The sequence below is a fragment of the Sebastes umbrosus genome, chromosome 5 (assembly GCF_015220745.1).
Source record: "Sebastes umbrosus isolate fSebUmb1 chromosome 5, fSebUmb1.pri, whole genome shotgun sequence".
In the NCBI taxonomy this organism is placed as follows: domain Eukaryota; kingdom Metazoa; phylum Chordata; class Actinopteri; order Perciformes; family Sebastidae; genus Sebastes; species Sebastes umbrosus.
In genome coordinates, this window is record NC_051273.1 from 30,529,335 (window position 1) to 30,554,312 (window position 24,978).

Below are 24,978 nucleotides of genomic sequence, written 5' to 3' on the forward strand. Positions count from 1 at the left end.
TGAACCAACATGCACAATACCAGGTGCCTGAAAATAAATGGCATTCAGCCATCAAGCCTACATATTTCAAATGTCATGTTCCATATCCACTTTATAAGTACTTGTTGTATGTTCTACTATTTAATGTACGGTGTATATGTGTCTTGGTCCTTGTTTTGTTTTGTTTTTTGCAAAAATTTGCTTAGCCTATTATGTGCTCCTTTTAAAAATGATGAACAGGGAGCTTCAAAGCTATAGGCTACAGATTCTTATATTTCTTATACTAGCATACTGGCGTAAAACTTCTCTAATGTCCTTCTGCTTATGCTTTTCATAAGTTAAATAAGTTAGTACTTCTATGTGCTTAATGTATACAATAAGTGTGATCAAATAACTATGTACTTATTTACATACGCCTACACATTGTCACGAGATGTTTGGAAAGAGAATGGATGTTAAGCACAAAAAAAACACAAAAGATCACATCAGCAAGCATTTTTTTTTTGGTATTTTATATGGAACTGCAATAAACTAAAATGTAATATGACCTCTACTGGCTCACTTCTGATGACTTATCTTTGTGTGTGCTGGTGCAGTGGTGACACACTATCATTCCCTTTAAAGGTCCCATATTGTCAAAAGTGAGATTTTCAGGTCTTTGACATTATAAAGCAGTGCTATATAAATACTGCTAAACTATAAAAAACGCTCAATATATGGAGAAACACACTCAGCCCATATTCAGAAATTACGCGTTTGAGTCAAGCCGTTAGGATTTCTGTCTATTTGTGATGTTAGAAATATACAACATTTAGACCATTACGGTTTTAAATGTAAACATTCTAAATGTGTCCCAGTTTATTTCCTGTTGCAGTGTATGTTAATAACATCAGCTGACAGGAAGTAAACATGGACCCAAACTGTTGCATAGCAACGTAATTCTGTTGAAATGCAATAAAACAGAGCGTTTCAGACAGAGGGTAAATACAGGTATATTCAGGCTGACAGTATGAGGAAAATAAAGTTTTTTTTTAACATTACAGCATGTAAACATGTTCTATTAGAAACACAAAATAGTATGAACCTGAAAATGAGCATGTTATGGGACCTTTAAATCAAATTCACATCAGAGCTATTATTTGTATAATTATATGATACTGTGCAATAGTTATATAATTATCTGACGGACACTTTGTGCAATAATCTGGCAAAACTGTCATCTCATCAATATACATATTGTATTTTTATATTTTATATTGTATTATCTTTTATATACATATATATATATATATGTTTATATACATATATATATATATATATTTATATTGCACTGTCTCTTTTTCATTGTATTATCTTTTTTTAGCACCTATGGGATTGTCACAATCTAATTTCGTTGTACTAGACAATGACAATAAAGGGCTTGAATCTTGAATCTATTGTGTGATTAACTGTGAGAAGTTGTTTACCCCCAGTAGTAATCACCCTGTCACATCCACAGGGTGTCGCTATATATTCACACAGACCAGATGAGAGTGATAATCTGTATTTGCATGTGGCCAATGGGACGTGTTTATGATAATGAGCTGTGTGGAGACAGACAGCAGAGTGCTTTACTACTGTACTAGAAGCGTTGCGTTCACAGTCACCGGGCACACAGTGGGAATCTCAGCCCTCAGCAGCAGCAGCACCTTTCACTCTGGAGATTATACAACACCAAGCCGCTCGGATGTGCAATATGACTTTTGAAGAAACCGGTGGAGATAATTCTGCAGAAAGGTACAACTTCTGTTGTTTAACTTTGCACTTTTTGTTGCACTTTTTGCATTTCTTTCGCTTTTGCGACAGTCTCTGGTTATAACTAGTTGTAGATGCTGCAGCGTGTTTATAAGACTACAACAACATTAAGACCTTAACCCTGGACGCGTTTCATCTGACTGTCTGTAAGTGAGGTTTATTCCACACTGTCAGTTCTGGCTGTCATTTATAGCGATACTTGGTCTCATATAGTTACATATATCACGTTACAGTAACGTTAGTTAACACTAATGCAACGGTCACATAACGTCAAGCCGGTCTGCTGAGCGTTAGCATTAACTAGCTAGCTATGCTAACGTGTTCATTATTTCTGTGTCAAGTCAGTTTGATGCAGAAACCTTCACATTGTTGTGTCTTAACACGTTTTAGTGTGAGAATATCATTACTGGATAATTTGGACATATAAGTTAGTTAGCTAAATGTGAAATAACAGTGTTTAATATGTGTCTTATATGTGATTAAATGTGTTAAACTGTGTGTTTCCTCCTCAGGATGGACTCGGTGGCTAAAGCGTTAGAGGAGGTGCTGAGCTCTGCATTGCCTCAGGGTTGCATCACAGTTGGAGTCTATGAGGCAGCAAAGTCACTAAATGCGTAAGTTAACAATTAGATAACTACTCCAAGTTTGCAGATCTCTTGAGACATATTTCCTGTTTCCTTACAACTCTTTCTTGCCTTTGCCTTGCAGGGATCCAGACAACGTGGTGCTGTGTCTGCTGGCCACAGACGACGAGGAGGATGTGGCTCTGCAGATTCATTTCACCTTGATCCAGGCTTTCTGCTGCGAGAATGACATCAACATCCTGCGGGTGAGCAACATGAGGCGTCTGGCAGACATACTGGGAGTGAAGCCTGGAGGGGAGCCCGTGGACCTGCACTGTGTGCTAGTTACTGTAAGTGTCATTACTCATGTGTGTTTACTATGTTCCTGTTGCATATTGCTCACTTCCCATCAGACTGGAAACTGAGTTATTTTGTCCTCATCACTGAGGCAGACAGTGTGTACCAAGTTTATTGTCAATACTTGCAAAGAGCTGTTGCTGGCAGTGATTGTGCAACAGAGAGGCGAAGTCCCACCCCTTCCGGTGGACCCCATGGGACCTTATTTTGGAAAGAATATGCACGGTAGTCAATGTTGGGAGACAAATAATTGTTTAATCCCGTTTGAATTGCGCCATGAATCACACATATGATGTTTGTCAATTTAAAAGATAATTTTGCTCGTCATGAAAGTCTCAGTTTGTCGTAGTATCATTTTGTTTTGTATGAAACTGCTCAGTGTGCGAGACAAGAGACGTAGTTCAGTCTGTTTGCACATTAATGAATCAGCAGATGGTAACCGCTTTGTTCCTTCTTCTGCAGAATCCCCAGTCGTCACTGTGGAAGGACCCGGCGCTAAGCAAAGTGACCCGATTCTGCAGGGAAAGCCGCTGCTTGGATCAGTGGGTGCCTGTTATCAACCTGCCCGACCGATGAAACTGCTTGGAATATTAATGTATTGTGTGCATCGGGGGAAAAAGTAACTGCACAAGGCCTGTGTTAATGTCTGTGTTGGACTCCTTTGGAAAGTGTCCCAGAGAGCGGGAGAGAGTGAGATGGGAGGGGCAGAAAAAAGAAACACAAGGAAGCGAGATGTTCCAACAGATTTACCGGGTCAGGGTGAATTCGAGGGCCAAGGAACAGTGACTCAGCAGTCTGAGTTCCAGGATTTCCAACGTATGACTGCGCCTTTCTCTGGAAAAAAAAAAGAGCCTTTTACAGGAAACTGCACCATGTGAGCAGACGAGCACACGTGGTGGTGAGCACAAACGCTGGACTGGGGAAAAGCAGACAGAAAGAGAGCCTCAGTTGACAAGACTCTAAGAACTGGACCATGCTGGATTGGACCAGTCGGCTCTCAGCTTGAAGAATTCCTCATGAAAATTTGACCAAATCCAAGCATTTCTTTAACAGCACATTTATTTAATAGTATTTAAGACTTGTCACTTTGATAACTCAAAAGGGAAAGTTTTCACAGTTTATTATTATATTAATATTTTAAGGGCAATGCAATGTTGAGACTTGTCCACTAACTGATGTTTTTATGTGTTATTAATTTAATGAATTCTATTTATTGTGCACAGTTCATGGAATTCTGCTTTGTTACGTTGAATGAAATAAACAACCAACCTACAGTTTACTGGCTTTGCTTCAATGATTTCCAGGTACTACAGGTTTAGCGTGCTTGCAGGAAGTCACATTGTGTCCTGAGGAACAGTGCATGCCTGTTACGGCAACAGCTGGCACGCACAAAGCTCAACATGTTACACCACAGGGTTTGGATCTTGTCCTAGTGTGTCACTCACTGGGCAGGTTAAAGTATTTACTCCACACATTTAGAACCTTTTCCAGCAGCTTGTATCTCTTGGACCAAAACCAAGATAATGTTTTTGGTCTGTTAGAATGATTACCACTTCTTAACTTCAGTATGGAGCCTAACATATTATTTACAATTTAACATGTAATCTGTTCTGGGCAAAATTTGCTACAGGCAGTGATGTAAGAAGTACTCCGATTTTTTTATTTAAGTAAAAGTAGAAAAGTATTAGCATAAAAACATATTTTATGTACAGGAAGTTAAAGTATTATGCCAACACAGAACGGCCCATTTCATCATAATATATATTATACTATTGGATTATAATTATTTATGCATTAATGTGTTCATCACTTTAATGTTGCAGCTGGCTGCCTGAACCTGTAATATTACATCATATTTTATTTGTTGATTATATTTGTATTATGAAACAGAATCTGCAAAGTAACTAAAGTTATCGACTAAATGTAGCGGAGTGTAAAGTACGGTATTCACCTCTGAAATGTAGTGTAGTAGAAGTATAAAGTAGCAGAAAATAGAAGTACTGAAGTAAAGTACAAGTACCTCAAAATTCTACTTGAATAAATTTTACAGGCATGAGCTTCCTTGAAATCAGCTTTGCTCCTGCATGAGAACTCTGGTACAATCATGTGACCTTTTGCACATATTGAGGATCTAGTTACACTGAGGGGAGGAGAATTCCCATTGTAGTGTGACTCTGAGTGGGATGGGGCTCATTGTGACAGCTCATTCTTCACAGCCGTCTGCAGCTACGCAATCAGAGCTAAATTTACCGCTGAGTGAATTAAAAATAGCAGTGAGGAAAGAAGAAGAAAAAAAAAACATAGTGAAGACCCATTTCAGACTTTGCAAAAAGAGAAAACCAGAAATGATTTGCACAGAGAGGGGAGGGGACAAAGCCTTTCTACACAGAGGGTCACAAGACAATGGATGCATGAGTCAGGACTATTCAGGTCTCCATTGCTAGAGCCGTACAGTGCTTTAGCTTCATGTTAAAAATAGCTTTGTGAATAGAGGCGTTCCCCCCCTGACCACTGACACACACTGACAATAGTAGCACTTGTAATTAGCGGGCAGCGTACGCAGAGAGGCCGACCTGCTGCAGAGATGTCAGTGTGCAGCCGGGGATATTAAGAGGATCCTCTCTGGTGGTCCAATCAGGCGGTGGGCAGCAGATGGGGAGGGAAAACTGGGTCAAAATGCAGGACTGACGAGAAGAGTGTGGGGTGTGACAGTTACCCAGAGGGTCTGTGTTAAATTGACTGAAGTTAAAGGGTGCAGTTTGCAAATGTGATAAAATGTGCACAGAGCAGAAACATGCAGATCTACACTCCACTAAACTGATGTTAGAGTCCCTTCAGTTCCACAGTCCATACCAAGGGTGTCAAACATATGACCCCGGGGCCCGCCAAAGGGTCCAGTCCGGCCCACTGGATGACTTTGCAAAGTGTGAAAATTGCAGAGAAGTCATTAATTGCCTGCTATTCCTATTGGGGGGTCGCGCTGTCCTAATAAGAGTATAGCAGGCCCTATGCTAGATACGCTATGATAGATCCCACGTGCTTTACATACAGGCTACATGACAACACTGTCAAGCTACTATTCATGCAGGAGCCACCGGTAGAAAATGTCTTTGTCCCAAAGGAGAAAAGTGGACACAGAATGTCGGGTTTTCCAAGAAAAATAGACCAGTTCCTGTTTCTTCACAGAGGTAACCGGGAAGCCAGTGTGGTTGGTGTGTTCACAACACCTTTCAGTGCTCATGGAATATTATATTCAGCGCCATTATCAGACTCATCATGGTGGAAAATACAAGAACTTGACAGGAAAACTGATGAGAGATCAGCGAGACATCTTATCATCTCTTTTGTTAATGGATTGTTCAATAATTGTGATTGTTTTCAGAAAGTACTTGTACTTCTTAACACTAACAGGAAGGGAAACATTTGGAGGTGTTATTTATAGGTTATTGTGCAATGGTTTTACTGGTTCGGCTCACTTGAGATCAAATTGGACTGTACGTGGCCCATGAACTAGATGATTTCTACACCCCTGGTCTATACTCTAGTTTTTTTCAATGACATTGAGGTTTTGCTGCTGTCTTTTTTTAGGAAATTTGGCAATCAGCAGAACTGAATGTTTATAGTACCAAGTGCACACTGATGAGACACGAAAAATGCCAAAGTAAAGTCTAAGATTCGTGGAACAATAATACCATAAATACCAGAGCAAGCAGGAAGAGTGTAAAACGACATCTGAAAGCCAATTTCATCATGAAATGACAGAACCGTTTTTCCGCCCTGACCAAAGCCTTCCTGTCACACGGGGAGCGGCAACTAAAAGTAGGTGAGATATTTGAGATACTGGACTTAATGGCTTAACCCGGAGCTTCTCCACTGCACTGACAGGTAATACAATCACTGCTACAAAGCCGGCGCTATCCATCATCTGACTCTACTGAGGGTTACATCAATGTGGGCCAACAAATATGGCCTGACCTGATTGTGGGTGTAACATCACACCTGAAGGAGAGAAAGGGCCGCTCAGAGCTGTTATTGCATAACAGACTGGTCGGGGCTCGGGGGCACAGAAGAACCTTCACTGAAAAATAAGAGCAAACGAGAATGATTATGTGCTCCTGACCTGCTACTTGAAATACTCATCCTCTTGTCTAAACATGGCGACCCGTGAATTCAACAAAGGAATGACATTTGGTGAACAACGGGACAAGTTAACAACTAATTGCACAAATGTGTGCAAATAAGGTCAGAGTAGTTTTAGCTGAATAGGTGTCTCTTTCTCAGTTTGGGCAGGGAAGAGTTACTACTCACGAAATACATGCTGTACACATGAATACCAGCAGAAAGCACACTACTCAAGTTAAGTATCTATTTTTTTCCATGAGAATACTCACAGGAGGTCAAGCTACAGGGACTCTGTACACATCAGTGAGCCGGGAACAAGATGAAACTGTGCTAGCCTCTAAACAGAACAAAGTGCCTATGAGTTTCATTTTAAAGCAACATCATGTCAACAGCAACTTAAGTGGCAGCAGAACAAGTTGCAAACACAACATTGGTGTATTATCACCATAAGTAGTTGATATGGCTAACATGTTGGCAAAGAATTGCTTGGAATTGGAGTCACGTTTCTGTCCACCAGACGGAGGAAAAGTAAAATTTTCATTCTTCTTTTAGCTCTGTTTTGGTCTACACGCTTTCCTAATATATCTGGTTCTTTAGCTGCTAACTGCTCCACTGTGTTCACCAGCTAGTCACTAACTGGTATTTAGCATTGGGCAGGTAGGGTACAGTCAGTTTTCAACTGTAATGAATGAAAACAGCTGTCTGCTGCTAGTATAAATGGGGTTGAGAGCAGTGAATCAAAACAGTCGTAAATCCAAAACAATGAGCTGAAAGATGCTAAAACGCTCCGTAGAGCTGAGGGGAACTGCACAGTTGTGATCAGTGGGCAACTCCAGGTCTGAGAAGTGAAGCCAATGCGGAAGTGCCTTGAACTTGCATTCTTTCTAATAGCCAGCAGAGGGCGACTCTTCTGGTTGCAAAAATAAGTCAGATTGTATAGAAGTCTATGAGAAAATGAGCCTACTTCTCACTTGATTTATTACCTCAGTAAACATTGTAAACATGAGTTTATGGTCTCAATTGCTAGTTTCAAGTCTTCTTCAATAAAGCATGATGTTCATTTAGTAAATTATGGTACCATTTAGAGTCAAATACACCATAAAACAGGATACGCTATAGGGCATGGCCATCTTATGATTGACAGGTCGCTACCACGGCGTTGTCCAGTCCGGGAGTTGTTCGTGTTTTCGTTTTACAACTTTAACCCTTTCACAGTGTGTTTTCAGTTTGTGAAAGTTAATTGTAACATTTTGGTCGCCTAAAAATGTCTTATTCAGCGTTTGGTTGTACGTAGCTCCACCCTATCGTGTCACTTCTGGTTGCAAAAAAACAAGATGGCGACAGCCACAATGCAAGATGACAGTCCACAAACCAATGGGTGACATTACAGTGAGTATGTCAACTTTTTATATACTGTACAGTCTATGGTTGTGATATAATACTCTATAGGTTTGTCACTCACTAAGAGTCTTGTGTTTACTGTGTGATGTCTTGTGGACTGTCCTGTGAGGTGTCCTGTAATTGTAAAATTTATTTTGTGTTTTTGTAAGTACCTGCTTTAGGACTACGGTTGAAATTTAGCTATTGTGCTAATTCTTAATTCAATAAATCAAATCTAAAAAAAAGAGTGACGACTTTCACATTACACAAACAGTAGGTGTCATTTGACTTATTGTTAAATATAAAAAATATTGATTTGTGTCGCTAAATTCATACAAATGGCTATTTCACATACAAACTAATAAACGCACACATCCAACACACTCCATACTTTTGGAATTCACAGAACATAAACTCATCAGATACTCTGGCTCAGCAACTAAGACTGACAAGACTGCTTTCTATAAGGTTTAGTTTTCTTTCTTTTATCTTAAATTAGTTGAATAAAAAATCTGAATGACTTGTTTTCCATGTGTTTATTTACATTTACCAACAACAACAGGTAAAGGCAGAACATGACATACATCAAGTTGTTACTTACCAGGTGTGAGAAACCACAAACATTGTAATAATTTTTCTACTAAAAACACAAATTCACGAGTAAAAATCAACCAAATACATCATTAACCAAAATAACACGTTCAGTTTTAATCCAAAAAAATTGGATTAACGTCGCAGCACAGCAATTCATGGCTGAGGTTTGATTGAATCAGTACATTCCTATAAAGTACATTACAAAGTTAAAGCTGGGGTTGGTAATCTTCTTCGAAAACATTGTTTATTATAGAAATCCTCATTACATCCCTACAGCAATCAATAAATCAAATGCTCTGACAAAAAAAAGAAAGAAAAAATCTGCCATTTGAGGGTACCGCAGGACTGTAATAAGACTACCTGCCTGTCTACCTGCGCAAACTCTGCCTGTGCACTCAATCCGTGTCACCGGAGTCTTCCACAAGGCACAAGCTGCTAGCTTGACAGCTGTGAGTACTAACAATAGCCATGTTCATTGTTTACGTTCTTTATGATAATTTTGGGGGAGTGGCTTTGGAGTGAGGCCTGAAGGGACGACAGTGTTGACGACTTGGCGACTTTCTCTCTAGATTTAGCGACTTGTGGAGCTAGTGCTGCTAGCTATGTTTCATTGGAAAAGAGATGGCAACACTGGGCTGGGTTTTTCGGTTGGATCATTTTTAAAATCTAGCGTACTCTTGCTAGTTTCTCAAAATTACCAACCCTAGCTTTAAAAGCAAGCACATACTGTGGTTCATGGACATACATATGTGCTACAATATTTATGGATGTGAATGCAATTCATTAATGAACATGAGTAATTCTGATGACATATGCAGAGTTAATAGCCTAAAAGATAGCCTCCCTTCACCTGTGGGCCTTCCTTATTCACAGTATTAGACAACAGCACTTATGTGACGAAAAGGTAGTAGAGAGGTTGAAGCCGGATCACTTCATCATTAAGGCCCTGGCTGGTGAAATAGCAAAAATGTGTATGTTTTGTGTGAGCACCACCACACAAATGACATATAGTCAAAACTACACACAGTCAGTCAGTCATAGGTTCTCATAATAAAATAAAAAGTAAGTTTTCGAGCAAACATGGAATGTTTCAAATACTCAAGAGTATAACAGTCATCTGGTGTTAACAGGTTTCTAAGTGCCTGAATAGGACAGTAATACACCTTTTCAGCAATGATGGCCTCATAATAAAACATAGAAATTAAGGAATACCTCATGCAAAAGGGTCATGCACAATGTGCAGTGATCTCAAAAGTTCATACCGGTACTTTTACCTGTACATATTTAATTTTTAGAGGTACCTTTTTAAGTCAATTGCAAAGAAAATCAGTAAAAAAAGAGACACTTGGACTGTTTTGTCAAGAGAATTCACCCCTTAGGTATTAAAACTTCACAATTTAGACGTCACATTCATCATATTTAATAGCTTTGCATTGGATTTAATTGAAGTAGGCATTGTAAAGTCTGTCGTATAAAAGGAAAATCCAACTAGGACGAAGGAACAAGGACAGTAGAAAAAAAAAACTGTCAATTTATCCTTGATCTACACTGTAAGTGAACTATATCACAACACTGGCAAAAGCAATTCTCAATATCTTAAATTAAATCCAATCAACATTTTAAGTGAATTGTTTGTCTCTGGTAAGGACAAATTTGATTGCTCTGTCTGTGCTACTTGGGAACAATTTAATGGCCCATTTTAAAGCCTATTATGATTGTGACTAGATGACAAAAAAATAAAGCAGAAGTAGTGGCAATGGACCTGTGCTCTTTCTCTTTGTCTTCATGTGATGGACAGCACAGTTTGCTCATCGGGCGACAGGATGTCATTATCTCGGGTGCTCATTATCAGTAGCGCACAACCTACAGCAACTGTTTCCTGAAGCAAGCCTGATGAAAGTAAGAGGTGAAAGCTCAAAGCCTAAATCTGATTGGACAAATGATTGAGGGGGCTTGTTTGTGCGCGCTGTGATAATTAGAGAGTCAGGAGCTCTACCATCCATGGCACAGCTCCTCTCAGGCCACAGCTTCAGACTTCTGCCTGTTCTTTGGTGTAACGGCAGTCCAATCGCCAGGAAAAACTGTTGGCATTGTTCGTTTCTGTAGACCACGGGATACGTTGAATGTGGACGTTTTTGGATTTGGTCAGAGCAAGCGACGCAGTACAAAGAGTGGCTGTTCTTGAAAGATACGTGGTATAATAGCCACAGATGTATAATAAGACCTGGATACGCCGCCGCCGCTCGGCCTTGCTTCCAATTTTTTTCCAGTGGCCACTCTTGTGTGACCACCGTTGTAAAAGAGACGTCTGTAAAAGTGTTGACAGGACACCTTGAACTGTAAACAAGGTTGATTACAACGATTCGATTATGAATTTGTGATCAATGTAGGTTTTAAATTTGTAAAACTTTCCTCGAGCTGAGAAAAGGGATTTAAAAATCAGTGACCTCATCACAATCTAAAGTCTATGGGCCGAGCAGGAACTCGCAGGTGGGGCCAGCGGGAGAAACACTACTGTACATATTCAGTGGGCCACATATTCCGGAAAACTTTTTTGGTGTATGCTCCAGGCGAGCAATTCTCATTGGACTGAATAGGCGCCATCTTGGGGTCCGGTATCCAGTTCTTATAATAAATCCATAATAATAACGTGTCTAACAAAGATATAAAAAATCCTCCAGGAACGGGTGGGAGTGTTGGTGGATGAGTCAAACAAACACAGGACTTTCACCCAGGAGACCGTTGTCCATGTCCTGTGTGAAACCAAAAGTAAACATTGACTTTATGTTTGTCACGCAGTGTTACGCTTGAAGAAAGTTCACTAAGGGTGGTTGTTATATATTTACAGTTGTTACGTGATGTTGTTACAAGGGCTGTCAAAGTTAACACGATAATAACGTAAATTCGTTTTAAGGCCACTAATTTCTTTAATGCATTAACGCAACTTGCAATTTTTAGGTTGTAATGGGCTCAGTTTTAAAGCTAGAAAGAAGATGCTGGTATCATATGAAACTAAAATGTAATGAATCCATTGGTACCAACCATGTCATACTAGCTTGTCGCGAAGGACAATAAATAACGTTCCAAACTTGCACTAAATTTTGGCCATTTTCAAAGGGGTCCCTTGACCTCTGACCTCAAGATATGTGAATGAAAATGGGTTGTATGGGTACCCACGAGTCTCCTCTTTAAAGACATGCCCACTTTATGATAATCACATGCAGTTGGGGGCAAGTCATAGTCAAGTCAACACACTGGCAGCTGTTGTCTGTTGGGCTCGAGTTTGCCATGTTATGATTTGAGCATATTTTTTATGCTAAATGCAGTACCTGTGAGGGTTTCTGGATAATATTTGTCATTGTTTTGTGTTGTTAATTGATTTCCAATAATAAATATATACATACGTTTGCATAAAGCAAGCAGATTTTCCCACTGCAATGATGATAAGAGTATTAAATACCTGACAAATCTCTCTTTAAGGTACATTTTGAACAGATAAAAAATGTGATTCATTTGCGATTAATCGCGATTAAATATGTTAATCGATTGTATTCCATGGCTTGCAGAAACGTGCAATGCCAACATTTTTTCTGGCGACTGGGTTGGTAACTGCTATCTGACTGCAAGGCAGAGGAATGCAAACCTTGAAGCAGGTATGTGAAAAGGTAAGGGGGGGTACACTGGCTTTAAGATAAGTTGTGAACAGTTTTACTAACCTATTTTTTTCCACATGATAATCAAAAGGAAAGCAGCAAGAGTTCAGGTGTTCATTTACAGAAGAGTGCAAGGCTTCTTGTCCTTGAAAGGGTTTTCTGAAGCGGGGATGCCCATGAGCAGCGGGTCATTCTTGGCGTGTTCTCCACAGTAGCGCATCAGGTCTGATGAAGCCTTAGACACCTGCAAAGAAATCAGTCGACACACTGATCTACCTTGACATACAGAAGGAGAAGCAGGACACTCTGTGAATGACTGTGAATATAAAGGTACCTTTATCCTCTCGATGCTGGCCTCTATCCTCAGCTGCTGCACCATCCGCCTGGCCTGAGCTACGCTACTTGAACAGTGCATTTTTGATGACATCGCAGCCTTTGGACAGCTGTGCTCAAACCTGGTTCAGAACAAAAAAAATACATTAATTAGTGTGGAGATGCAGCTGGTATTCGCACAAAGGAAACCATCAAAGCCACAGTGTAATAAATCTAATCAAATGATTCCTGGCAACAAGATGTTCCTGTGGGATTACTGAAGCACAAAGGTCAGGCTGCTGAGGCTATCACTGCCTTTATACAAAGTCAACAACATCATTTTATCCTATCAGCAACTAAGTTAATTTACTTACAATCATGTTCATACTGGTGTCATATGGTAACTAATAACTTTATTTAGGTATCAAGATCTCTGTTTTTATCTAGCTTAGAAGCTGTTTGTAATTCATCCCATTGAAAACATGTATCGAGTTCTGCCAAGGTTAGTGGCACATATAGGAGATCTAAGGTTAAGTAATTATTGGAACATACTGTATATTGCATTTACAAGGTATTTATGAGAGACGAGATGAGCAGTAGTTTGGAATAAGATGATTATTTCTACTTGTCATTAAAGCTGAAGTAGGCGAGATTGGAGCAAATATGATTAAAAAAAGAGATTTTTATAAAACGGTCGCTATATCGTGACAGCAGTACATGAAACAGGTAACCTGAAAAAAATCATGTGCCTCTGTGTCCTCCGGTGCTCCTAACGGCATCTACAAGATTTCACAGACCAGAGGAAAACAAGCAGTCAGAGCTTATCTGAGGTCTGCTGTCCATCTGCTGTCTTTGAGAGCCGGCTGTCAATCACACGCGAACTCCGACCTAACGGTAAAACTAGGCAGCACTGATCAAATATGAATCAATATTATGTTAAATTAATGCCTATTTCTCGCCTCAAATGTTTCAGAATCACCTTGTAGTGTACTGTTTGTGACGCTGCAGCCATTGTGAAATCTGTTGAAGGAACACCAAGTTATGGTCACATGACCGGAGCACAGCCAATAGGAACGCTCTCTGAAATGACCTATGATTGGTCAAAGTCTCCCGTCACGGGATAGAGTTTTTAAAAGCCTGAAAACAGAGCCATGAGAAGTTGCAGAAATTTAGTTATTTATCAGAACATTTGAATTACAATATGTTGAAAGGTTATTATGGAATATTTGCCCAATGATGCCAAAAATATACTGCCTACTGCCGCTTTAAGAAAATCCATCCAACTTTATGATTATGTTAGCGATAGCTTAACACCCTGTGATATGTTTAACTGCTTAAATAAGAGCCTATAGGTTGGAGTACAAGCAGAGGCATACACAATTGTGTTATCGGCATAAAGGTTGATGTTAAAGTACTCATTTGGAAGAATATTGTCATTTATGTACTGTGGCACCCCATAACTGATAGCTAGGGGCCTTGATTTGGCACCACAAGCCACAACAGTCTCCCTGTAAAGTGAGCATGAAACCATTTGAGTGTGGCATCATATAAAACTTGACTGTAGTTTGTTAAGAAGGATTTTATGATTGACACACATGACTCACATGCTATTGATAGGTCAATGAAGCGAGAAGCACAATATTGCTCTTTGTCCAGTGAGGACAGACAGTCGCCGACAATGTTATTACTGCAACTGTAGAAAACCAACTGCTAAGGCTGTAGTGCATACAGTGAGTTGATAAGGACACATAGTTGTAGGTTAACCAAAGATTCTAGGATTTCTTGCCAAGAGGGAAAACTGAAATATCGTAAAGTAGCTCATCATCATGGGAGAGAGTGAGATCATTGGCATCAACGTCCTTATGCAATGGACTGGTAGAACCATGGTACTTTTCCATGTAATATTTCCATGTATATTTCAAATTTAAAGCTATAACAAGACTCTACAGCTACATCCATGCAAGCAGCTCTGTGAGGCATTGTCACCACATTAGGTTATTAAGTGTGCTAGCATGCTAATATTTGCTAATCAGCAATAAAGACAGAGTACAGCTGATGCGAGGCTGATGGGAATGCCACGAGTTTGCAGGTATTTGGTCATGAACCAAAGTATTAGACAAATTAAAATGTTGGCATAATAGCATAATAAGAGCGTCCCCAAATTAATCATCCTGTTGGGACATTTTGTGACAATGTATCTAGGAATTTCACAGTGTAAGTGAAAAATGTTACCAGCTGGCGATGCTAGAGGAAAGACAAGGGATCACTTAAGTCAATAGGATTCATCCTCTGGGCACCTTGAATTCCCATCTAATATGTGCTAGACATTTCAGTCTTGATCAAAATGGTGGACCAACTGACAGAACAACATCTCCATCCCTGGATCCTTTAAAAATCATCAAATCTGCTTGTTAGGCTGCAGCATGCAGCTTAGTTTAATGCATGACCAGTTTTGCAGAATATTGCAGAAGTTATAAGAAGTCAAGTTTGTTGCACAAATGTGAATAGGTGTGCTTCTTCTCAGAAATGACAGACAGTTAATCTGGAACTGACTCAATGTGCGTAAAAGCTGTGGCCCAACCTAACGGACTCCCCTTTCACAATTCCCACTTCCAGGATACAATGGTTTGCTTTTACTGGCTCATTACGTCACTCCTTGAGCTACTTGAAGGAGAAGCTGTGCAAGCAGTTGCAATTTTCTACCTTTCACTCTGGCCAAATGTGCAGCAGCGCAGAGCTCAAAGGGGAAGCTGCCTTTTGAGCCAAAAACTGATGTCTATTTCGGTTTTGTACAAAGCAGCTTTTAATGCAAGAAGAACACCATGTGTTGAATTTATAGTGCAGTACATAATGCTCTTGAGCAATAAATGAGAATTTCTCTGTGTACCCGACAATTGTTTAGCACTGATAACTTGCAGCTCTTGTTCCTGGAACAAATAAAGAAAACATGGCAGAAAGTGTCTCTGTGGGACTGACAAACATAATATTTGACATGTGGCGGTGTAAATGTTTGCTCTGTGCTTTGGTGCAGAATAATACACAGGAGGGGGATACACTGGAACGGAGGGCAGATGAAACATGGACTACAGAAGGGAGACAAGACCATGCATCCCTCTAATCCCCCCCACCCCCCACCCACTCCTTTCCGCTTCCTACACAGGAAACAGCATCGCCTCTAAAGTATAAATGATTAAATATGGGGTGGAGGCTTTAAAAATAGAAGCTACACACATGGGCCAGTAACCAAGGAACATAAAGCATTGCTGCTGAGAAGCTTTCCTAAAGAATGCATGACATTAAAACCTCAATTGCACTTATTTTTTAAGGTCAGACTACTCCTTACAAGCTGCTTTCATAGTTTTGGCTTTCTTGACCCGTGCACTCATTGTTCCAGATAACTTAACACTCCATGTCGTGTCAACACAGCTGTAGTATTCAAGCCCTCAGCTTGCAAGATGCAAGGCTTGAGTGGATGCAGGAAAAGGGAGAGCTGTGTCACAAGGGGGGCTGGTCCTCAACCCCCGACGTCTGCAGGGAGTCTGTGTGACGCCAGCGGCGACTATAGAGCTCTATACGTTTCGTAATTAGCAGTAAAAGACGTCAAGGGTTTTCTGTTTAACTGCTCCATTGTTGTGTCTGTGTTGAAGTGGCACTAATGCAGACTAGTAACCTATCAGCACTTGACCATGGCTGATACTGACTTTTATGTTTTGAAAGATACAACAGTGCAAAGATAAAATTTAAAGATACATTTTTATTAAATGTAATACTTGTCACATTGTTTGCTTTTACAATATTGCTGCATTGCATTTAGCCCAAGAACAATGTAATCACAATGCAATGTGAGCTAAGTCTTGTGCATTCATCTAGATCTGTCCTTCAGTAACTAGATGATAAACGTTGCAGTGAAACAACCTATTTGGCTTTGTGCAAGTATAGCCTAAACCTCTTAAAACTCCACTCCGAGTTATCAAGCTAGAGTGAAGATACAGAAACCATGCAGTTTTTTTTAATGCAGTACAAATGTGTTATTTTCACCTATTCTGAAATGGTGTGTTTGAATATTTCTGCATACTGGGGTCCCTAAACAGTCTTAGAATTACATTAATTTGGTATCATCCAATGAGCCCAATTGTATTCATGTGTGATGATGTTAGTCTCCATGCTATCCATTTCATATTCATTTTTTAAAAATTGACCTCACTCTTTCCTTGGTAGATTGACAATAAGGGGGTGTCTGAGCAGTGCCCGCCATCCAATCGCTGAAAAATGCAATTCTTGCAGAAATCTCCAAATGTAAAAAGTTTTTTAAACCAAATCACAGCATTGCTTTTTCTATGGCGTTCCTCAAGGTCTTGGTGTCTTAATGTGGTATTTTTGAGGGATTAATGATAATTTTTTATCAATTCTCGATTGGTAAAAAATTTAGCACCAAACGTTGTAACAAATGAAATCAACCCAAGACATAATAGATAGGGGTGTACAAAAATATCAAAATGATTGAGTATTGCAATATTTTGTTTTGTGACTGTGATTTTTTATTAATAGTTAACATACAAAGATCAACTCAGTCCATACTTTATTTAATTTGCAAAGAGATGCTCCCTCTCAGTGTATGTGCCCTCTCAAAGTAGTGCTCTGATGTTGGATGTTACAGGGACTGTTATGAATGCAAATGCAGATCCCACTATTCTGATTGCATAAAAAGTACTTTTTAACTCAGATTTTATGCATATGGTGGTGTGTTCTTTATACTATGACAGTTTTCCTAAATTTAGATTTAAAAAAATCGCAATATACTGCCTTGCTTACAGTATTGCAATATATCGCAATATAGTGAATTGTAACCTCTGTATCATGATACGTATCGTATCGCCAGATTCTTGCCAACACACAGCCCTAATAATAAAGCATGGAAATGGCCATCACAAACTTATATCATCATGTTCTATGGTCTTATACACTTCCACAATCTATTTTAATTGATTAATTCATTTATTAATTCATTTTAATTTTTTATTAATGACTAGAACAACTTGACACACAGTCATGAGCTGCATCTCAAATTAATCTTCAGGTTCCCAGCTTTCAGATGATGTACACCACTTCTATGTGACATCTACTGTTGACCTACTATCTCCCCCTGTACCCCACTCCTACCCCTGGTAAGGGGTTAACATTGATAGCAGGCTGTCGCAAATATGCACATGTAGCCTACATATGTTTTTATTGCAACTTTCACTAGAGCTGATGTAAGAAAATAAATGAGTGAGACAGATGAGTAAAAATGTCGATCCTATTGAAATAAAGCTGCCACAGCATATTCCACAGAGACTCAGACCAGAGGTGCCACATGTGGCAGTTCTCTGGAACACACACTTGCATCAGCACTGATTCATCTCTCTGGTGTGGGAACACACACAGACTCTGCTGTGCAGCTCTTCTGAAGGAGCGGTCTGATCAAGTAAGCCTCAAATGTGCTGAAATTCAAAATAATCCTCTGATTCTGGGCAGTGTGTTGGACAGCTTTACTGTAACCCTGCTGGTTCGGAGGGATTATAACATTCTCACAGACTATCTAGATCTAATAGGCTGCCCCTATATACAGTATAGTAGATTCTAGCATTTGCCAGAGAAAAATAACTCTCTGGAAGCAGAGGATGACAGTAGGGCTGGGACGATACACCTATCTCCCGATTTGATACTGTCACAATACTTGGGTGCCATTTCGATATGTGTTGCGATTTTTAAGTATTGCAATTCTACGTGTATCAAGATTCAATATCACGATTTATTGCAATTTTTGTTAACTTTTTTAACACTAGACCATGGGGGAAAGTTGAATCATACACTTCTAGGGACTTTTACTAAAAATATCTAAATTATTACATAAAAATGTTTGATTTTCAGCATGTATGTAGTCAGAGACTGTGTTGTAGCGTCGACTGATTTGACCATGGAGATGAGAGTGACGGCCGGCTTGACCGCACGTTACCGCAATATGATAACGTTTCCTGTCCATGACAGAGTTAGCATGCAGCTTTAGCCGTGATGTCTAGCTCTGATTTTCCTGGCAATGTGAAACCCAAAGTGTTTCCATACTCTACTGTATGTGTAGTGTTTACCACTATAGATTTAACATGTGAGGGTGCAGGTCGTATCCAGGCGGACCCTCCGCTGTTCTCTACTTTTCTCCTTTTCGACTGGCTGCGGTTTGTTTTGGTTGACGGATACAAAATAGATATGACGTCACGTTACTCAGACTATAACAATAAAAGCGGTAACTTCCTTCTGTCTCCGTATAGACTCAGATGAAGCAAATACTGTATATCGATTCTGGCATTAAAAAAATCCATTTCCAAATTGTACAAAACAAATCGCGATACATAGGTGAATCAATCCTTTTTCCCACCCCTAGGAAACAGCTAGATTGGCTCTGCCCAAAGGTGAAAGAAATCTGCCTACCAGCAGCTATAAAGCTCACCAATTAACACATATCTCATTTGTTAAATCCCTACAAAGAACAAACTGTAAGAAGTTATGAATCTGTCCAGCTGCTTCCTATGTTTCCAGTCTGTGAAGCTAAGCTAAGTGTTTCCTGGATGTAGCGAACAGACATGGTGGTATCAATCTTCTCATCTAACTCTTGGCAAGAAAGCAAATATGTGTATTTCCCAAGGCTTTGATTTATTGCTGAAAACAACTACTACAATAAACATATATGTGACAAACTCTTTCTTCAGTCAAAGCTTTAGCTTGTAGCAGAACATCAATAACGTGCAAAATCTGCAGCTGCATGAAGAAAATATATAACCTAAACATATTTTAAACTAATTGTCATTTCATTGTATTTTGGAATCAACACCTCAGTCAAACAAATGCATGAGTGAAACGAGTCTTCATTCCAGGAAAACAAACATGAACAAGCAGGGTAATTTGTCACTGCAGGGTATGTAATTCTTTGTAGCCTATGCGGACTGAGCCTTTAAAATCCCTCCAGCCAAAGGAATGTCTGCAATGCCTTCAGCTGTGGCGTGCCTGTCTGCATCCAGCATGTGTATTTATGTGTGCTGAATATAAACATGTGGCACACTGAAAGCATTGATAGAAGTATATTTGAAGTCTTACAGCGGACTGATTTCTTTGATGTGGCTGTGGGGCTTTACACAGGTGGGCTCCCACAGTGCCAACAGAGAGGTCCTTGCCCTGTGGTGTATAACTGTGTGTGCATAGTGCTCTGATCTGCTGCCCCGACCAATGCACTAATAAGTGACTCACACCGACCGGATTAAGAACTACAGCACAACAGGATTAAATGTGCATTTGTGTACTGAACAGTGGGACAATACTCAAACTTGTACATGCAAAGTTGAGACATATTGTACGTCTCTTGGTGATACTGCCAAGAATTTTCTAATATCAATATATCACAACACGGCAAATGTATGTTAAGTCACATTTAAAATATTGCGAAAGATTAGTGGAGCTGAAAGTATTAATTGATTCAGTCGATTGACAGAAAAATTATCAACAACAATTTTGTGTCATTTATTAAAGTTACAATCGAAGATCTGTTTTGTTCTCTTTGGCGGCATCTGTGGCAATAAGTGGTAATTGCAGGTGGAGAAACAAATACAGCGAACAAAAACTATTTCAATCTATATGAAGGCATTTCAGTAATGTTTTAAGACAAACTTGAAAAAGAATCCACAAATGCAATGAACTGTGTTCCTCTATTATCTAACCTATCTCCTAGAGATGGTTAAAAATTGATTCCCCTATGTATCACGTCTTTTTTTATATATATATATATATATGTTTTTAAATGCCCGAATCGATATGCTTCATTTCAGTCTAGTAATGCCTAGTTCACACTATACGACTTTAGCCCTGATTTTCCGCTCTCCGACATTTTTTGGAGCTCCCCAACAAAAGCCCCAGATCAGAGGCAAATCGGCATTGGCTCGCTGCTTGTACATCGGTCGAGCGTCATGTGTGAACTGCTCAAAAACACGAGCCGAGAGGCTCGGCGACGCTCATCGATGCCTCGCAGACACATTCCAGATATCTTGCATGCTAAATATCTGGACCTGTCGGGGACTCCGGCCACGAGCTACAGCCAATGAGAGCGCAAGACACGGGTTGAGGGGAAACCTGGTGGAAGAGGGGTCGCCTGTAAAAATAGGAACTTACTGTATGTTTTGCTTTTGCAACACGGAGCAAAGTTGTTGCACCCAGAGGGATAAATAGTAGGAAGAAATGTCCCTAAAAGTGCATGATTAGACTTTTTCCCATGGTCTAGTGTTAAAAAAGTTTTTAAAAAACGCAATAAATTGTAATACTAAATCGCAATAATTAAATATCGCAATACATATTGAATCGGCACTCAAGAATCGTGATAGTATCGAGTCGGGAGATAGGCATATCGTCCCAGGCCTAATATCTTCCCATCAATGAACACATAAACTTCAATAACTCCTTGCATTTATTACATTTAAAGCGCAATAAAAGACAATACAAACAAACCGAGGTGCTTTTTGCTCACAGATTACAGAGGTGTTACTAAGTGTCTGATAAACAGAAGGCAGGCAGCTTGCTGCAGCCTAAATGATTAGTTATCAGCTGTCCAGTTCCTAAAATGTTGGTCCATGGGACGCTGAGCAGCTCCATTATCTGTCCGTTACACTGCTACTAAACTGCCTGGCAACAACACCACCGGCAGGCTCCTGGGCTGGGATCTGTGGCCGCCTCTGCAATAAGCTCTGGGGCTTAAGCACATTTGAGAGGCACGGTGACAATGCAGACGGGCTATCAGTGTCGGGCCACACTCATGATTGCTATTTGGCATTGTGTAGCACAGAGGCACCGGGACGGGAGTCCAGAGCTTTTACAAGTTTAACTGCGCCCTCATGAGCGCTAATCTCAGGCAGCCTGATGCTATCTGGGAGCCAGACTGGCCAGTCAGGCGTGCAGAGGAAAGAGACAGAGAGGCCCCCCAAAGAGAGACAAACACACAGTTTTGACGCAGAGTTTGGTGGAGACAAACTGCATGACTAATAACGCTGAAACATTCCAATCCGCGGGGACATCATCGATTAATGAACGGCGTCATTGGGGCTGTCCAAAATGCTTTGAAGACCTACTATGTGAAGTCAGCCGACATGAAAAGAAACGCAGGAGGCGTTGGTGTTTGCACTGTGATGATGAGGGTTCCAAGCCGTTGAGTCACAGGCTCTGAGTTTCTCTCTGGGCTCCACTGTACACATTTACTCTGAGCCCTGCATCGGCATGCAACACCTACGCCTAAGGTGAGGTCAACTGTAGGACAACAGATTCTCACTCCGGTTTCTGTCATCCTGTCCTTTCTTCCCACCTGGGCCCCATGTGCAGAAAAACAGGCTCCTTTGAATGAGTGTGTGTGTTAGTGTGTGTGTGTGTGGTCGCACAACCTGCAGACAGTCGCAGCCGTTTCAAAAAGTTCAAAGCTTTGAGTAATGTGCTTCTGATTCCGTGAGAAATAAGTTCATCTATCCTCACGCACACACCCTGCAGAGAGGTATAGTTAACATCCATGGATTAGGGCTCTCTTTGAAGTTTTCTTTAATGTGTTTGGATGTCAATGGAAGACAAGCAGCTAAAAAATCCCCGATCCAGGTGCAACTCTCTTCTACTACACATCATCATGCATGTGCTCAGAGTTTCTTCCCTGCTCTGCTTTGATTGTTTTCCAAAAGAAATAGATATTGCTTTGATTTGACGCCAGTGGAATACCTCCGGGGCAGAGAAGTGAAGCCAATGCTGAAGTGCCTTAAACTTGCATTCTTTCTAGTACCCAGCAGGGGGCGACTCCTCTGGTTGCAAAAAGAGGTCTGATTGTCTAGAAGTCTATGAGAAAATGAACCTACTTCTCACTTGATTTATTACCTCACTAAACATTGTAAATATGAGTTTATGGTCTCAATCATTTCAGGTCATCTTCAATACAGCATGATGTTCATTTAGTAAATGATGGTCCCATTTAGAGTCAAATAGACCATAAAGGCTTTAGGGTGTGGCTACCTGGTGATTGACAGGTTGCTCCCATGGTGTTGTTCGGTCTGGGTCCGTGTTTCCGTCTTCGAACTTTAACCCTTTCACAATGTGTTTTTAGTTCATGAAAGTTAATTGTAACATTTTCTATAAATGTCTTATTCAGCATTTGGTTGTACTTAGCTCCACCCTCTCATGTCACTTCTGTTTGCAAAAAAACAAGAAGGCAAAGACCAAAAACACAGATTGTGACGGACAAAATCAAAGATGGCTTCAAAACGGCACTCCACAAACCAATGGGTGACGTCACGGTGACTCCGTCCACTTCTTATATACAGTAGGGGTGTAAGAAAATATCGATACACATGAGTACTGATTCTCCAAAACACTGTATTGATTTTTAATTAACCTCTAAAAAGGTTAAGACTGCCGTCGGGCCCGCCCACTCTTTGATCTTTTGGATTATCGTAGTGGCCTCAGTTTTAAAGCTAGAGTGAAGGTAAACACATTGAAGGCATTACATGAAACTAGAAAACATAATGAATCCATTGGTACCAGCTATGACTGGCTTGTCGCAAAGGAGGCTAAATAAAACTTGCGCTCAATTTTGGCGAGGTAAAACTGTCATAGCCATCTTTAAAGGGATCCCTTGACCTCTGACCTCAAGATATGTGAAGGAAAATGGGTTCTCTGGATACCCACGAGTCTCCCCTTTACAGACATGCCCACTTTATGATAATCACATGCAGTTTGTGGGAAAAACCATGCCGTTTTTTTGCATGCAGTATAAATGTGTTATTTTTGTTATTTTTTTTGTTTTCCTAAAATATAATTTAAAAAATTGCAACTTATTGCCTTGCTTACAGTATCCCAATATATCGCAATATATTGAATCGTTACCCCAGTATCATGATACGTATCGTATCGCAAGATTCTTGCCAATACGCAGCCCTGATATACAGTCTATGTTCTGGACGGACAGATGCAACACAACGTGCCACTAGCTGCTTTTATTAATGAAGAAGCGCTGTCATACAGATGAATGTGGGTGGGGGTTATCGTGCAAACCTGTCGCAGAACAGTCACTTTGAATTGTATCTACCATAGACTGTATAAAACATGGACGTAGTCTCCGTGATGTCACCCATAGGTTTCTGAGGAGCCATTGTGAAGCTCAAGGTGGGTGGCTCCGGCCGTCGCCATCTTGGCAGTGACGACACAGACTAACTTAGGTTTGTATTTAGAAGGCAAGGTTAGGATAGGTCGTCGGGTAGCGAGTCTTGAGAGAGTTTTTGCACGTTTTTCCAATTTGCGGATTACCTTCTAGATGCGACCCTAACTCACGGCTAATGGGCAAAGACAGGCAGACAGCTAGCAGCTAGCGACCTGGTACAGCACCCACCTGTCACTCAAAGCAGCGAACTTTAACCCTTATTCCAATTTAAACGGGTGAGTTATATAAACATTTACCCCTGTACAGTTGTCATGAACGGGGAAATTAGCTATAGAGACCAAAACCGTTTTTTGGACCAGGCTGTAAACATGTTTATTTCTGATGTAAAGTTGGGCATTTTAACATGGGGTCTGTGGGGATTGACTCGCTTTTGGCGCCAGCCTCAAGTGGCCATTCGAAGAACTGCCGTTTTGGGACTTTTGCGCTGGCTTCATTTCTCAGCACCGATTGTTGCCGCTTGGTCTCCAGAACTACTTTATTGGATGCATTGCCATGAAATGTGTTACACAGATTCATGTCCCCCTCAGGATGAACTGTAATAATTTAGTGATCTCTTGACTTTTCATCTAGCACCATCATCATATAAAAAATTGTATTTGTCCACTACTTCATGGTTTATGACCAAATACCTGTAGAAAATAAAGACATTCCCATCAACCTCAGCTCTGTACTTTGTGTTTAGTGCTAATTAGCAGAAGTTAGCATGCTAAACTAAGTAGGTGTCAATGGCAAACATTATACCTGCTAAACATCAGCATGTTAGCATTGTTATTGCGAGCATTGCTGACATTAGCATTTAGCATTTAATTCAAAACAATAATGGGCCAAAACTAATCTTTGGCTAATTTCAAATGGATGTTTGCATGCACAAGGTTCTGCATCCTATATGTGTGAATATCGCTCTTTCTAGACCCTTCTTCAAAATATGGCAACTAGCATGCAGAACTTATGGAACAGTGTG

The 24,978-nt window shown here is 40.3% G+C and overlaps 2 protein-coding genes across 6 annotated transcripts in view; one reads left to right on the forward strand and one right to left on the reverse strand.

The window, feature by feature from the left end:
- The first annotated feature begins 1,574 nt into the window (after positions 1-1,574).
- gadd45ab (growth arrest and DNA-damage-inducible, alpha, b) lies at positions 1,575-3,972 on the forward strand. 3 transcript variants are annotated; one of them, XM_037769212.1, is made up of 4 exons: positions 1,575-1,755; positions 2,286-2,387; positions 2,482-2,686; positions 3,156-3,972. In XM_037769212.1, exons 1-4 carry the CDS (start codon positions 1,706-1,708, stop codon positions 3,267-3,269), a joined length of 471 nt encoding a protein of 156 aa, XP_037625140.1. In that variant the 5' UTR covers positions 1,575-1,705; the 3' UTR covers positions 3,270-3,972. The 3 variants fall into 3 exon arrangements, with proteins under 3 accessions (XP_037625140.1, XP_037625142.1, XP_037625141.1); XM_037769214.1 differs by lacking the exon at positions 1,575-1,755 and adding an exon at positions 1,902-1,923; XM_037769213.1 differs by lacking the exon at positions 1,575-1,755 and adding an exon at positions 2,029-2,164.
- A 5,408-nt stretch (positions 3,973-9,380) lies between these two features.
- The window catches only part of si:dkey-44g17.6 (guanine nucleotide-binding protein G(I)/G(S)/G(O) subunit gamma-12), a 35,782-nt gene continuing 20,184 nt past the window's right edge, over positions 9,381-24,978 (reverse strand). For 2 of the 3 annotated variants that reach the window (XM_037769216.1, XM_037769217.1), the window contains 2 exons: positions 12,777-12,897; positions 12,224-12,686 (listed from right to left, as the gene is read on the reverse strand). In XM_037769216.1, the coding sequence (XP_037625144.1) occupies positions 12,561-12,686; positions 12,777-12,869 (219 nt within the window). In that variant the 5' untranslated portion in view covers positions 12,870-12,897 and the 3' untranslated portion in view covers positions 12,224-12,560. Of the gene's footprint in view, positions 11,543-12,223; positions 12,687-12,776; positions 12,898-24,978 lie in introns of those variants that run through there. The other variant, XR_005206858.1, reaches the window with a different exon arrangement.

Excerpts from the sequence above, each read along its gene's own strand:
- gadd45ab (XM_037769212.1), top strand. The coding sequence starts at position 1,706 with ATGTGCAATATGACTTTTGAAGAAACCGGTGGAGATAATTCTGCAGAA. Across the intron at positions 2,388-2,481 it reads GCAGCAAAGTCACTAAATGC|GGATCCAGACAACGTGGTGC; the intron begins GTAAGTTAACAA and ends TTTGCCTTGCAG. Across the intron at positions 2,687-3,155 it reads TGCACTGTGTGCTAGTTACT|AATCCCCAGTCGTCACTGTG; the intron begins GTAAGTGTCATT and ends CTTCTTCTGCAG.